Source organism: Pleuronectes platessa, chromosome 1, assembly GCF_947347685.1.
Source record: "Pleuronectes platessa chromosome 1, fPlePla1.1, whole genome shotgun sequence".
NCBI classification, from domain to species: domain Eukaryota; kingdom Metazoa; phylum Chordata; class Actinopteri; order Pleuronectiformes; family Pleuronectidae; genus Pleuronectes; species Pleuronectes platessa.
The window spans coordinates 6,643,773-6,659,384 of NC_070626.1; the positions used below are offsets into that span (position 1 = coordinate 6,643,773).

The window sequence follows — 15,612 nt, forward strand, 5'->3', positions numbered from 1 at the left end:
GCCAACCAGCCACAACATTTTGAAAAGCCATATTTTTCAAAAATGAATTTCACAGTGCAAATCTAAAGTGTCAATTAGCCTTTAGCTGGTCTGGTTCAACCCATAAATTGTATGTACAAATATTGACGACATGAAAGCTCCCAAAAAGCTTAGTATAATGTGTTCAGAGTTTCACACTCAGAGTTATTTACATCTACAATGGGAGGTCTACTACCCTTGGTCACCTGACCAGCTGCTCATGGACATACAGCACATTGTCTATTTTGGAAGCAGAAGCTGAGAAAGAGAGGACTGTTACTTATTATTTTTTCTCATTCAACCAGGTAATAAAACCAGGCTGTTGTATACCATTAGGTTGATTATCAGTGAGGGATCTACCTTCAAAAACCATACAAGAGCGACCAGTGGCCACTTTGTGGGACACAGGCTGCAGCTTGGAGATTACAGAGCCTGCAGAGATTTGCTGAGGATAAATGTAAAGCTGAGCAAAACAATGAATACTACTGGCCAAGATTGTTTTAGGGGATAAGATGTTCAGAAAACTGTGGCTATATGTGGGATTGGGTGTGTATATCAGAGTGTGTGTCTGTGTGTCCATGAATAAGATTAGCCTTTCTGGTAAGGGCCAAGCATGTGTGGTGTGTGTGTGGAAAAAGAAAGTTGTGTGATGAGAGAGCTGTAGGGAAAATTCCAAAACCCAAAACTATGCAGCTTCAAATGAGAAGTGAGCTTGGATTCCACACATATACACTCATATATATGAAGTGTCTTACTGTAAATGTGTTAACAGTGCTTTGGAGATTTTACATTCTGACTGTCTGATAACAAACCAAATCCCCACAGTACAAGCCACTGATGTAGGTTTATAGGTTATGCGTCTCTCTCGTATCCACACAAATCAAACATACTGGGACTTTAAAAATGAAAAATCTCTCTCTTGCTCACCGAAGTCGACAAAGGAGGACTGTCCGACATTGTTGGCTGGTGGCTTTGCTGGCATGATTTCAGATTTGGTGAAGTTCCCGTCCTGATAGAAAAAACAATTACGTAGAGACAGAGAGAGAGGGAGAAAAGAAGAGAATGAAGGGGATTAAGCATTGTCATAAAAAATCATACATATTGGACCGTGGGCTGCTGATTTCTTCACGTGTCATGAATAAGTCAACTTCAGTCCAATAAATGTAGTGTATAATGTCACAGATCCAGTGTCTCTGGTGTGAGACATAAAGATCGAGAGTAGGTGTAACCATTAGCATAGTGTCTCTGTGCTACAGGACCAAGGTTCAGGTGCCTTCAACAAACTATTGCAAAGTAACACAGGATGGTTTTTGTGGGTCTGTCAGTGTGCAGTGTGTGCATAAACATGCAAAGTGCATACATGTGCAAAAGCATCATTGCCCAGGAGCTGTATATATGAATACATTAATCAGATGCTGGAAAACCACAGCTGCATGCTTCTAAAGAACCAGCAGACTGTGAGCATGATTTTTACAGCGAGGAAACCTCCACTGAATGATGACATTGTATGACTGCATGCACCATACATCTTAAAAAACTGTGGTGCATATATCCCCCCAAATAAAGATTCATATTAGGACATGAGATCAAATCTGAACAAATCAGCACTAACTGATCTTCATGATGCAACCAAGGCTCTGGTTATTTTAAAAAGTGATCAGATAGATGTGTAATGACATATTGTGTCACCACAGGTTATATGCTTCTTGATGCAGCTGGTGTGTGTGGGCTCACATAGAAACCAATAGATGTAAGTGTTTTGACACACACTGAATGCCACTGGTGTGTGGTGCCCTTTACAGTGAGAAATAGAGAAACAAGAGAAGAACAGAAGATGACATAAGCATATTGGGGGTATATTGTGTTTGTGTGCGTGTGTGTGCATGTTTGTGTGTTTGTTTGTGTGTGTGCGTGTGTGCGTGTGTGTGTGTTTATGTGTGCATGTTAGAGGGAGAAAGATACAATAATAGGTCAGAAAAAAAATGTATAAACTGCATAACATTTGCATGTTATATATGCATGTTAGTATTCTCCAGTGATAGTGTCATTTAATGAATATCAAGACATGAGAAGCCAACAGGAGGTGAACAGACAGACATCTAGTACAGATCAGTAAATACAAATTGTGATTAAAAGTCACAAACTTATGCAACAAACTCATTCACACATCAATGTCCCCTGAATGAAATGTAACATAATAAGTCAGTGTACCATGTACAAGAAAAAATATATAATATTAGATTTTGAAACATATAAATTTTAGTAATTATTGCCCTCTACATAAAATTACACAGAACATTGTCCCCATGACACTGACATTGTAAATCAACACACTGTCAGACTGACTTCAACATCTACTGCTGTCTAATGGTATCGGGACGTCTTTGTTTGAACCAAAGTTTTCCCAAAGTGAATGTGTGTAAAACACTTGTTGACCCTGATAAGGTGGAAACAGTATTTTATGGGAGCACAGTGAGTTATTCCTTCAATGACAACCAAATTACATCAACTGATTAGTCGGAACTGAAAGCTACAGTCTATTTTAGCTGAGCTTTTCTCTTCTCATCATAAATCTGCTCAGCTTCTAACAACAGGCAGAGTGATGGTAATATTTATTGAGAGGAAACTTCAGAAATGCCAGAAAGACTTGTTAATTCTTCTGGAGGTATCATGATTCTCAATCCTCCAGACAGAATGTCACAGAAAGTGCCATATTGATCATCCTACTGCCAGACTACCTCGGAACATTTAGATTAGCAGACTAATGAATATTGCTGCCAATGTGATAGTCCAGTAGATTCATGATGGTGTAACCTGAATTTTAGGTCGGTTAGTACATCAATATTTTGACATCTGAAGGAGGACTTCCCCATGACCGCTCATCTTTGACAAGAATATCAAACTTATATAATAAAAGAATATATTGAATCTGGAGACATGTGTGGAAAGAACGAGTGACAGGGAAAAAAAACATTTAAAAATATTAATAATGAATTGTAATACATTTCATGAATCAATTAAATGATCAAATGAGCTGTAGGAGGCCTCAATACTTATATCGATTATTGATATGAGTTTATATATTTCTTTGATATCAATTAATATGTTTTTTATATGAGTTTATTATTTTCTCTATCTTTTTTTCATATGCTTTGTTTAAGTTTTTATGAGTTTATACATTTCTTTGATATGGGTTTACATGTTATATTTGTTTGTATCAGTTTATACATTTTTGGATTATCAGTTTAGACTTTTGGGGATTTGAGTTTGTACATTTTAGCATATCTTTTTATGATTACCAAATAGCTTTATACATGTATATAATTTGCTTAATAGTTTGGATTTAGTTTTGGAAAAATAAATTGAGATACATGTGTTTATTTTTTACATATGAGGTATTATTTTTTATCATTTACAGTGAAACCACCCTTATGACCTTAGAGCTTTTATTCTGAAAGTCACATGGATTTATTATCTTTTAATTCCCGCCTGTAATCTAATAACACTAAAATACTGCCGACTTTGACAGAAACCCTTAACGTCACAGTAGATATGTAATTATGTAGTTATCACAGTTATTATACACAACTTTCCAAAAATGTAATGCAACACACAGTGAATTCATTTAACTTTGGAATAACCTGTAATTTACTAAATAACTTGTATTAAGATACAGACAACAACTCTGTGTCTTACATGCCATGGACAAGAAAATGACAAACTGTGAAGCTGATCTGTTCAAAAGCAGGGAGGGTGAACACATGTCAATCAGATTATACACACACACACGCACACACACACACGCACGCGAACGCACACGCGCACACGCACACACAAACACACACACACACACACACACGTGTTAATTCTCTATGTGTTGAGGATGAGATCTTGGTGTGATTTACTGGTGATGGTTGCTTGATTGCAATGTTGCACATGTCATGATTAAAACAATGTGTGTGTGTGTGTGTGACAGTTTAGAAACAGATGATTGATGTGTGAAGATGAAAGGATTACACGTCTTGTTATTATCCTTCCCTTCTGTTCATATCACATCTAACACATGTAAGGCAGCCATGCACGCAAACACATGCATGTTTACACATACACACACACATGCCTACGTGTTTGTTTTTTTTAAAGGAGAGGAAGTCTGGAAACCGGAAGATTTTAACATGACTAAAACAACAAAATCATGCAGTATTAATGACAGGACTAATGGGGAAAGTGTGTATATGTCAAGTAATGTGCACTAGAAACAATGGTATTAAAAGCTGGATCTACTCAAAGTGCCATTGTGTGTGACACTGCAGTCATGCATTGTATCAATATTTGATGTATGGCTATACTAGCCAGGATAAACTTCTTTTCAAATGAAAAAGATTGTAAAACAAGATGCCATGCATTACGAAATAAAGCCTGTCAAATAAAACATATGATTATCCGTTGAACAAGACTGATTTTGGTTGCACTGAATATGAAACTGCAATTATGTGTTGACTGTCATACAATTATATATTAAGTATCAATAGAAAACAAGAATACACCATCTTTAATAATAAATGTCAGAATTTAAGGATTTTCCATCTAATAGCAGGGTAATTGGTTTCTCTCTAGGTGGGAAGGCCTATGTAAGCTGTACTATGTGTGTATTATGCATTTAAACCCAGAGGGAACATGTGTAATAGTTATGTCCCTGTTCGCCTGTCCTTGTGTCAGGGTGGTACAAACCAGCAGATGTGTATACTCATTTGTAAGAGAAATACAAATAAAGAGACACATCCAAAACATTGCTATTCAAATGAAGCTGACTGCAATATATTCATAAGAATAAGACAACAATCACTCACTAATTCACTTAATTATTATATCAATCATTGCAGAATTGCCTTTTAAAACCCCTTGACTCTACCCGGATGCCAATGAAAACATCTCTCTTCACTCATCTCTCCCTGGCTTGTTGTCCCCCCCCCTGTGTTTGCCTTCTCCTGTGTAATCGCAGGAAAACAGAGGAACAGGAAGGGATGGAGAGAGACTTAGGGGGAAAGAAAACAGAGAAAAGTAATTAAAACAGAGTGATGGAGAACAAGGAGGGTGCTGGCCTGTGACCGATAGATGCGGCTGCATTGAACCGAAGACCGCAATGGGATTAACAGGGGTCTAATGCTCTGAGGATGCTGGGCAACTGCTCGGCCTTGTGTGTTTGTGTATTTATTTGCGAGTACGCGCGTGTTCGTCCACGGTCATGTATGTCACGTGCCTTTGGATGAAGAGTATTTCTGAATGTATCCAGACGTGAGATCTTATATTTGGGCATTTGAGGTAAGAAGAAAAACCTGAAAATGTGGCAAGATAGATTGAGAGCATGGCTTTTCCATAGATTGAAGGAGAGAATGAGACGAAGGGCTACAGCTAGACTGCAGAGAACAAGATTCTCTCCTGACAAGGTTAAAACTCTATCTGTCTGTAACTGAGTGTGTGTTCACACTTTGTCTTGCTCCCAAATCCCCTCGTTCCACCTCACCAAACAATGAAACGTTATCAGTCAATTAGCAGCTGGAACAGTGCTCACAATTACAAGACACACTGCCTGAGACACTGACCTGTCCTACAGAGAGAAGAACTATTAACAGATTGAACGATAAGTCAATTATTATAAATAAATGACAGGAAGAAAAACAAAAGGATGCTTCACACAAACTCAGGGAGACAAATGCACACATCTTCTATTGGAATATGGTCACATACAATACACAAACACTGCTGTCAAATGGCATCCTGTTTTTACTGAGGCATATTCTACATATTTCGTTTTGTTTTATGTCAGACAAACAAAGGATTACAGTGAGTGCCAAGGTTGAACACTTTAATAATAAACATTTTGTTTTGATGTTTTTATTTTTGGCTATAGATAGAAATCTGCATATAAATCACCAGATAAAAGATTTATACTGTTTCAAGCAAATTCAGTAGTTTATGACAAAATAGCATACTCAATCCTGCTATTAAAAACTATCAAGCAAGGCAAACAGTATAAAGGCAGAGTAGCAGCTGAAGCTCAATGACATTCTGAGCTAAATGCTAATGTCAGCATGGATGCGCAGAGTGGTTATACTAGACTGGGGGATGTCATTAACTAATGTAAACTTAAAGAGGCACTGGATGAAAGATCAGCAGACAAGGTTTTTTGGTCTTTTAACAAATCATCTTCTGGCGCTCATGAACTGAAAAAATACATGCGTATTCATTGAAAAGTTGTCAAGATACAATATTTGAATAGAATTCAAAAATTCTCGAGCACTAAGGAGTAAAAGTCAACCCAATTTCTTCCTTCATGGATTTGAATATAAGTTTTATGGCAATTTGTGCAAAACTTAATTCACATGGAATCACAAAAAACATTCAATCAGTGAAACTTCCTGAACACCACTTGGTGGCTGGCTGCAGTACAGTCCTTTACATCCGCCTCCATGTTAGCAGACAATTGTTTTAGGTAATTCTTATCAACCTGTTGAATGCTCAACTGTTCATGTTCCTTTTAAATTCTTTTTCAATTACGTATTTGATGAAACAGAGTTAAACTGGCTACAAATGACGGCTTCGGCTCAAGATGGTAGCATTTATATCTGGGATATTTTGCGTTCATTTCTGGATGGTAAGAGGAAGTAGAGACCCGTTGCCTATCTATCAACCCCAGGGACATCGCTACCAAGTTTGTTGGCAATTCATCACAGAGTTGACAAGATGCAGCATTTCAGTGTGGACCAAAGTGCTGTCCTGACCTACTGGCAGACAGACACTGCCATCCCTACAGACGTGCTGCTCAGACGGCTATAAACACAGATGACTTTGGGCTTTCAGCCAAATGAGTTATTTGGAAAACCGCAAACTGGACTGTTTCGGAATAATCTTTGTGTTTTCCATTGAAAATTCTCTTGTTTCTTCCCCTCACCTGATCAACATTCTTGCCACCCATCACAGATCCTCCTGGTCTTCGGGCATGGCAGTTTATTTGCTCTGTTTTGCTCCTGCTCGGTCTCTCTCTCACTCTCTCCACCTTACACACATTCTGTCTCTGCCAAATCCTTCAATCTCCCTCTGTTTCTGTCTTCTTCCTCACCTCCTCCCCTTCCTTTCTCCTGTTCCCTCTCTCTGTGATAAGATAGACTACTGTTCGCCTGGTGCCTGAACCTGCTGAATTTCAAATAGGCCCCTTCGACAAAAACCCTGAGCCACGGTCTCCCCTCTCTGCTCTCCCAGAATATTAACTAGTGCTGCAGCAGTGCCAACAGTCCTGCACCCCCAACCCCACTAAAGCTTTGTAGATCAGTTTGTTGCAATAAGGAAATGATGACTTGATGGTCGATGGGTCATCACTCTCTGATCACTATGAGAATACCTTTGGTTGCGTTTAACAAAAGCACACTTGACCATTTAGATGGTTGCAATAGTTAGTGGCAATCAATGGCTGATATTAATGTAATCTAAACAAAAGTGATCATTAGCTCTGTATGTCTGCTTCACGGAAAACATAAGCTGCTTTCAGAAATGCATGCAATCTGGACATTTTCCTGAAATCTTCCGGAGGGACTGTATGTTAGAATGCAAGTCAGTTACTCCCGACATTTTCAAAAACTTTGCTTGCTTTGCCCCTCATAAAATGACCGAAACATGTGAGAGCACAGCAGGAAAATTACTAAAATATAGACAGTGAGCGAGTGGGCGTGCTCTCCCCAGGAGCCACCCCTCTGATCTGTATTGCTGATTTCAGACATCCACTGAACTCCGGAGATTCTCTGCACTCTCTCTGGAGGAGGTGCATGTATGAACCCAAATGTCTGAGTGAGGGCCCTCGGATTATCTGTGGACTTTCTCCGCCTGGGCCTCTGTACAAAGTCTGCAGAAAGCGTAGAGAATCCGATGCGAGCGGGGATACGAAGATATCTAGAGAGTCTGTGTGTTGTCAAGAAAATCTCAGGATCCCTGCAGCAGAATTGATGTATTACTTCTCGCCTCTGCCTGCTTCACCTGGCTGTTCCTACTCTCGCCTGAATAATGTGGAGGGTTTGTTGCTGTTGGGAAACGAACCTGTGCAGAGAACCTCCTGCTGCGCTGTTCATGTGTGAAAAGCAAACCGCAGGTAAAGGCTGGACCCAATTCTCCAGATGAGAAAACATAGCCAGGAAATTTAACATTTTTGTCATTATGGTCAATGTATAATAATATCATATATTTGCTGATTTTAACCTCCCATCATTATCTATCAGGGATTTTGACCACAGATATTTCAAACATCACTGGTGTTGTTACTACAGCTTTGTGTTTTTGGTCCTATCTAAAGTAATAACTCCAGCAATGTTTCTGTAATATTATCAACTTTATAGGAGGAATGTTATGTATTATTTCAAAGAGGGAGAATATAAGCACTAACGAAACATTTCTGACTTGATTTCTGAATTCTACAAAATGATGATGCACACAGCAATCAGGCTTGACTCACTCATGGCTGCCCTGACTGAACTTAACAGGAACTTTCAAAGACAGGATTTAGAGAAAAAGGAGGAAGTAGGGTCCAATTCCAAGAAAACGTCTTACCTTGCTGAGCCAGGTCTCAAATGCTGGGCCTTCAGTTGTTAGGAATAAATCTGTGATGGGATGACAGAGAGACAAAAGAGAGGGTGCAATTCATGAAGCAATAGGTTGATTCGTTTGGCAATTTTAATCCAACAATTGGGTCCGGAATTAATGTCTGAAAATGGTTCAAGTATCATTGTTACTGAGATGAGGTGAGAATTAGCATTATTACACCCACTCCGGACAACATCAAGAATTATGTGCATGGTAACTTCTATTGCAAATATCAGGACTATTTGAACATTATCATGTGAAAAGGAAAACACAAAAGGTGGAAACGTCATAGAGAAGGATAGAGTATAGGTGAGACTCCTCAAGTTAGAGATGAATTGACTTCTTAAAGCATCAAAAGAAAAGCAGATGAAAAGAGGGGGAAAGGATAGTCAGGGATATACCGATGAAAGCAACAGGATTTCACTTTGCTGACTGGAGGCTTCTCCCCCTGGTAATGCCTGCAGCTCACTCGTCTGGAATCCTATAACCTGCACGTGTACTCATATGCTTTGCTCTTGAAGCTCAGGCTGCAGGCTGCAAATCTAATGTGGTTTTCTATTTGCCTCTGTGAGGGGACGTTTACTTTCATCACTGCATTCTCCGGACTGCGGTTCTGCCCTTGTAATTGGACATAAAATAAATATTGGCATTGATCTGCCTTTGGGCTCGGTTATACTTCTACTTGTTGCCGTGCTCTGCATGGGAATATACAAATGATAATGGAAAGGGGGAATGACTGAAGGGAAGAAAGGGGAGAGCGATAACGACAGGAAGAATGATGGTTGTGTGTAATGATACTGTATATGCAGCTGTGGAAATATACATAGGCTATAACCAGACTTGTCACTAAAGGTATCATATTATATCTAAAGAAAACAGAAAGTATCAAACCCTGTTTCTGGTGAATTTGTGTTTCTTGGAGCAAGTCTATTTAAGTCAGCCCCTAACTCGAATGGTTGATCTATGAAATGCTATCCCACGATTCCCATGATTCCACTGTAGTCAGGGTTAGGGGGCCTCTCAAGAACAAAAAACTCTGAGGAGGTTTCTCTTTTCTTATTTCACCAGTGCAAAGCACCATCAACGTAGCTGTGTGAAAGCTGCTATACATAAAATATTGGATTGACTGATTGGTTTAGAGAGTTCTCGTCTCCAGGAACATCTGGTCAGAGGAAACTTTTAAACCTAGCTGTTGATAACCTGCTTTGCAATTTCTATCCAAAGTAATTTGTATTTCCCACTATGCAACATCCATCTGATGATCAGGATTATTAGGTATAATTAACCTGGCCTCATAATAAATATCATTCAATCAACTATCTGTGCCGTCACTATTCATTCAAACTTTGATCATTCACCCAAACATGTGGGTGGGGTAATATTTGAACTTTAATGACCAGCTCATATTAAGAATATACAGTCTAAAAGTGCATCAGACCATGTGAAGTTGTTTTTATTTTGATTCAGCACACGACATTCACTAACAGCCTGCCCTCTAATGCTCCTATATTTTGCTGCGCTAGCAAGCAAAGCAGACAATGATCACACCAAAACACAACGTTATGGCAAAGTAACGAACAATGGTAAGGCTGTCCGTCAACTTTGTTCCATGCAACCATCTTCCTCTTCAGTAGGAACACATCTGCAGACACCTATTAGCTCTCCACTGAAGTGAGGGCAGTAGGGGAGGGGTGTTGTTCAATACATTAAAACAGATTGTGCTAATGCAAAATTAGTTCAAACTGACAGTCCGACAACTTATTTTGTGTTACAAGTCCCAGTAAGAGCTTCTATGGTACAGACTGTAACCAGATATAGATGATATTTTACACACATTTTCTAGTTTATCAAAAGCTAATATTTATAATATTGTATTTAAATGTTTTTTTGTTTTTTTTTACGTAATTAGTGGCTCTTGGACTGTGTGTGTGCTCACAGGAAAACGATAGTGGCGATTTAAATAAACCAAACTACAGCTACTGCAGAAAGGTTGTAATTTTCAAATTTCTGACCAATACCCCCGACCATGAATCAGAACTACAGACACACACGCACAGCCATATGACATCATATTTAAGACCCAATTAAAAAGTCAAACCATTTTTAAGATGCATTACAGTTCAAGCTAAACTTTTAATCTTTGTAACTTTGTGGACTTGCAGACATGTTGCCCACACAGACATTTTACAAATGCAAATAATGTTAAAAAAATGCATGCATAGATTAGGCAAATGAGCGCACACACACACACGCACACACATACAGAGCGTATATGTGCTTGCCTGGATTACTTAGTGTGTATGGGGGCGCACCGGGTGGTGTGTTGATGAGCTTGGTTAATCAGCCAATCAGGCTTTATAGACAGAATCCAGTCGTGATTGGCTGATTAGGTGTAATGGCACAGTGTCAGTGAGAGAGGCATGGGGCAGACAGAGGAGCTGCACGGCGACATCTTCATCTTGTAAACACTTAACATTCTCGCTGGGGGGGGGGGGCTTCCTCTCTTCGCTCCTCAATTCGCCAATTGCCTCTATTACATTTTTTTTACCCAAGTTGGCAACTGCAAACTATTTTCTCAAGTAATTTCTCCTCCTTTAGTCCAACTGCTGTTCACTTTGCCGGTATGACTCTCACCACTGTTCGGCAATGTACTAATGGTGTAAACTCTTGACATTAAAGTTGAAAGTGCCTTTGAGTAGCACATTGAACTTCAACCTGCTCTCTTCTTGGACACTGTAACACACGTGAACTTACTCTCTAGGAACATGTCAAGAGGGAAAAAAACACGTCGAAAAGCCAAATCTGTTCACTAAATTAGCAATTAGAGGATTTTATTGTACTCCTCTTGGCAATTGCTCCAGTCTCTACTGCTTTCCTCAGGGTTCCTGCCAAAGAGTATTCAACACAGTCTCATAAAGGGGTAGCTAGCAATATAACTGTTCCCACCATCACTCACTTTAACACAGTTTTACTGTTTCAGGGACTTTTACTGCTCCACCAAGGGTCTTTAAGGGCCTCTTTCAAGTTAAAGCAATATTATACACCCCAAGCAGAGAGGAACATAAACAAAGTGGAGGCTAAGTGAAAGTCATTTGTGTAATTAAGTAGTTTAATTTCATTGCCATGCTTTGATTTTAGTTTCAAATTAGTGTACTCACAAAGCATACTATTACCCTGATGTACCATTAATCTTTCCAGTTCTTCTGGACAGGCTCAGTCATCCAAAATAAATGTACAAATATTCAACTATTTATGTCTGTTGGTAGTATTAAATCTCCTGGAAAGATTATTGATATTGTAGACCATGTAAATTTCTTCAACTTTGAATGGATACTACTTTTTCAGTTTGGTGGCCAACTCTCACCTCTGAGTCTAACATACCATTAATAAGGAGAAGTTGCTAATTTAATACAACTTCTTGAGGGCCCTGTAGGAGCCATGGGACACCGGATACACTGTCTCAAGGGATGCAGTGGTTGGTTGGGGATGAAGATTACAATTGAGAAAATTTTATAAATCTGGGAATGTGGATTCACACATATTGATGATACCAGACATCTGGAGCCTGCCTCTTATCCCCACTTGAGGTCTAAGGTTGCAATCGCTGCTACTGACATGTCACACCTGTATCACTGACTGAACCATCTGTGCTATAGTTGCATGCGTGAAATGTTTGCCCCAGGTTTTGAAAGGGAGGCGAAAACTTGGAAAAAAATAAACTTAGTCATCTGCATCAATGCTGCAACACTAAATTGCTGGCATATTCTTTCAAGACTACGCCAACCACTAGAGGCAAGGTCTTATTGTCTTAGAACACAACTGGCCGAATTGAAATAAAAAGTGACAGTCCTATTGCCTTCATACCCAAACATTTCTTCGAACGTTAGGAGTAAAGTTCGTATTTGAACCGTAATGATCTGTTCAAATTCAAAATATGCAGTCGAGAAACGAATCAGAGCTTCTGACGCAGTTTGCCTCGTGATCCAGCAGAGGGTGTTCACTATCAGCTTGACCTATCGCATGCCCTCTTGACCTATCAGCAAGGTAACGCAGCAGAGTTACTTTGTTTTGGTATGGCTATGCTGGAGACGAGCAAGCAATGCCCTCCTGATCAGACAGTCATGATACCATAGCATCTGGGGAGTGGTGTGTGGAAGTATTTTGTGTTCTACACCATAGACAGTGTAACCAACTAAGATAAGGCTGCTTCTTATCTTTTACCATGCAACCTCCCCTTTTCTTCAACAATTATTTGGGCTCACCTGTAATCTATCCACCCAAGTGTTCAACCTTGTCTAACAGAATCCATGCGTGGGGGAATTCCAATATATTCCAACGAATTAGGTGCCACCTTAAATTTGTTAAAAAAATTACGGCATTGCTGAAGTCTTTTCTGAGGATTACTGGACTTTTTTAATGCTTCAAGAAAGCAACATGACTTACTGATGAGCTATTCAGTTTTCTAAGCAAAGATAATTGAAAATGTACACAAACCATCAGTCCTACCCTAGTCATCCAGTCCAAGAGTGAATTTAAAACTCCTACTCTATGCAGACACACAATCTACTGCTGAAACAAAAGAGTAAATCTGCCGACACCTTCCAATCCTGCAACAAAACTACAGCATGTTAGACAATGACAGAACTGTCAGACAGACAGGATGCGTACAGAAGTGAAGGTAACACAAACAGGATTTTGATAAAAGGTGATTGTGAGGTCACACAGTAACATCAAGCAGGCACTGTGGCTGTCCTAGTATCATAACGAGCCACCAGTAATCCTGTTAGACCTGTATGATTGCTGCCGACCAACACGACCATCAAAGCCAGCTAATCCCATAAAGCCTCGGCTCAGAAGTAAAAGACGAGCAGGAACCGAGCTGTAATGTTGCGAACTGCCAAGATGGCCTGAATCAAAGGATTCATGAGGCCTGATTATCTCTTCCAAACTATTCCTTTGAAATCATTTAATTTGCATAATTTTAGGGGTAGATTCACTTTTGCCATCATTCCAAAAAAGCTGTTTCCAGACAGCTGTAAAAAAAATTCTGCACAAACAGTGCAATTTTAGCAAATTTCTTTGGCCATTACAGTGCACTCTCAAAGCAACGAGGATCCATGTGTTTAAATACTGGTTTCCCTGACTTCTATCTGTGTGAAGTCTGCTTATCCTTCCTGTTCCATTTTTACTTTTCTCTGCCTTCCTCCCATCGGCCAACACCAAGCAAGGCAGTTGGTTTAAATGTCTGTACAAACAGAACGTACAGCCGAGGGAGCAGGAACATAATATTTTTTACTCAAGGCTAGTTTATGAAACAACATCAAACTATCAGGAGAGGGAGGGTTGTCTAGCAACCGGCAGCGTAGGGTTGTAGCGTGACGAAAAACGTCTTCTTGTCACTTCCTGGATTCCGTGACAAGAGGTGTGGGGCTACAGCTGTGGACCAAAAAGGGAGAACCAAATTGATTTGCGGTTACTCTCCTCCAATATTTTAAACCAATCACATTAAATCTACTGTTATAATTATATCAAACCCCTTCTGTTCGGGGCCATTATTGACTACCTATTGCTAACTGATTTAGCCTAGGCTGTGATAATTGTCCATAGCTATGTTGTTCAAATTTCATTGCGTCTCAATAAATACTTGAATTGGACCAGTCCGGCTCATCTCTTATTTAGGATAAACCAACACGCCAGGACCAATCAGACAGACAAAAAACAGTCCAGTAGTGTTTTCTCCAAAGTAGTGTGAATGCCAGGTGTAAATGTAGCAAGAGTGTTTTATTTTAAAACAAAAACAAATTCATGTGGATGTAGCCGGCTAAGTGTCAACAATGGTGTAACCTGCGTCTCCAATAGTGTCAGCTGGGATTGGCTACAGCCTCCCTGTGACCCTCAATTGATAAGCAGCATAGCTGATGGATAGATGGTTGAATGGATTTGGATTACTTACTTACTTCCTTCTTACACATGAATGTCTGTGTTCATCCCTCTATTGAAACCATAGGTACTGCTGTGATTTCATTAGAAAACCTATCAACACAAAGTCCTCATACAAATACATTTTCCATTAAATACTACCACTTTGTGACATTGTTAAATGTTCTTTGTAATTGGCCTTATTCTGAACTTAATTCATTTTTCTTCGTTTTCCCCCCCCCAGCTACTGTGCAGTATTTTTTTATGCTTTTAATACCTGTGTTTTGACAAGTCTATATATTGCTTTCAAAAATTCGGGTGCTGTTTCTTACCTTAACTACACAAAATCACAAATTATTTAAAAACACACACCTTATGCAGCTATTGCAATTGTTCTGGATGCAGTGTCACACATCGGTATTATTTATCAACTTTAGATTAACAACAAGAACCCTCATAACAATCCAAACCTAGAACGACAGCACCGATCTGGCCTTCTGTCTCATGAGTGCATACACACATTTTAAGTATAAGCTAATACCGCTGTCATACTCAACCACTGGGAAAAGATCCATACATAATTGAGGTATATAAATGTGTTTGTGTGTGGGAGGGTGGGGTTGCATAACATCAACAGGGATTCAGAGCTCTAAGTGGTATGTCATGTCGCCGGGTAATTAAAGACATTCTAACTGTGAAGGCTGGAGCTGCAGCTACACAAGGCATCAGAAAACACATGGCAAAGGGAGACAGAGAGAGAGAAAGCAAATGATACCAGATGCTGGGGTCACCCAGTTTTCAAGGTGCAGCTGAATGTAAAACAGGCTTACAAAACACAATCACTACAAAGCAAAAGCATGCTCATCCTTTAATTACTAGAGAGGCAATCTATAATCACTTGATTATTTATTTTGAGTTCTTCCGCTCTGTCAGATTTTTCTCTCTTGTTGCATTTCATTTTCCCGAACAAAGACAATTCAAAAAGCACACAGCCACACCGATATGAACAAGTACATGATGAGAAGCCGAGCACCACAAACACCCACA

The 15,612-nt window shown here is 39.5% G+C and overlaps 1 protein-coding gene across 1 annotated transcript in view; it reads right to left on the reverse strand.

The window, feature by feature from the left end:
* The window catches only part of itfg1 (integrin alpha FG-GAP repeat containing 1), a 147,397-nt gene that overhangs the window by 103,925 nt on the left and 27,860 nt on the right, over positions 1 to 15,612 (reverse strand). Inside the window, exons 7-8 of the mRNA XM_053419527.1 lie at positions 8,614 to 8,663; positions 946 to 1,027 (exon numbers count right to left, since the gene is read on the reverse strand). Of these exons, the coding sequence (XP_053275502.1) occupies positions 946 to 1,027; positions 8,614 to 8,663 (132 nt within the window). The remainder of the gene's footprint in view (positions 1 to 945; positions 1,028 to 8,613; positions 8,664 to 15,612) is intronic.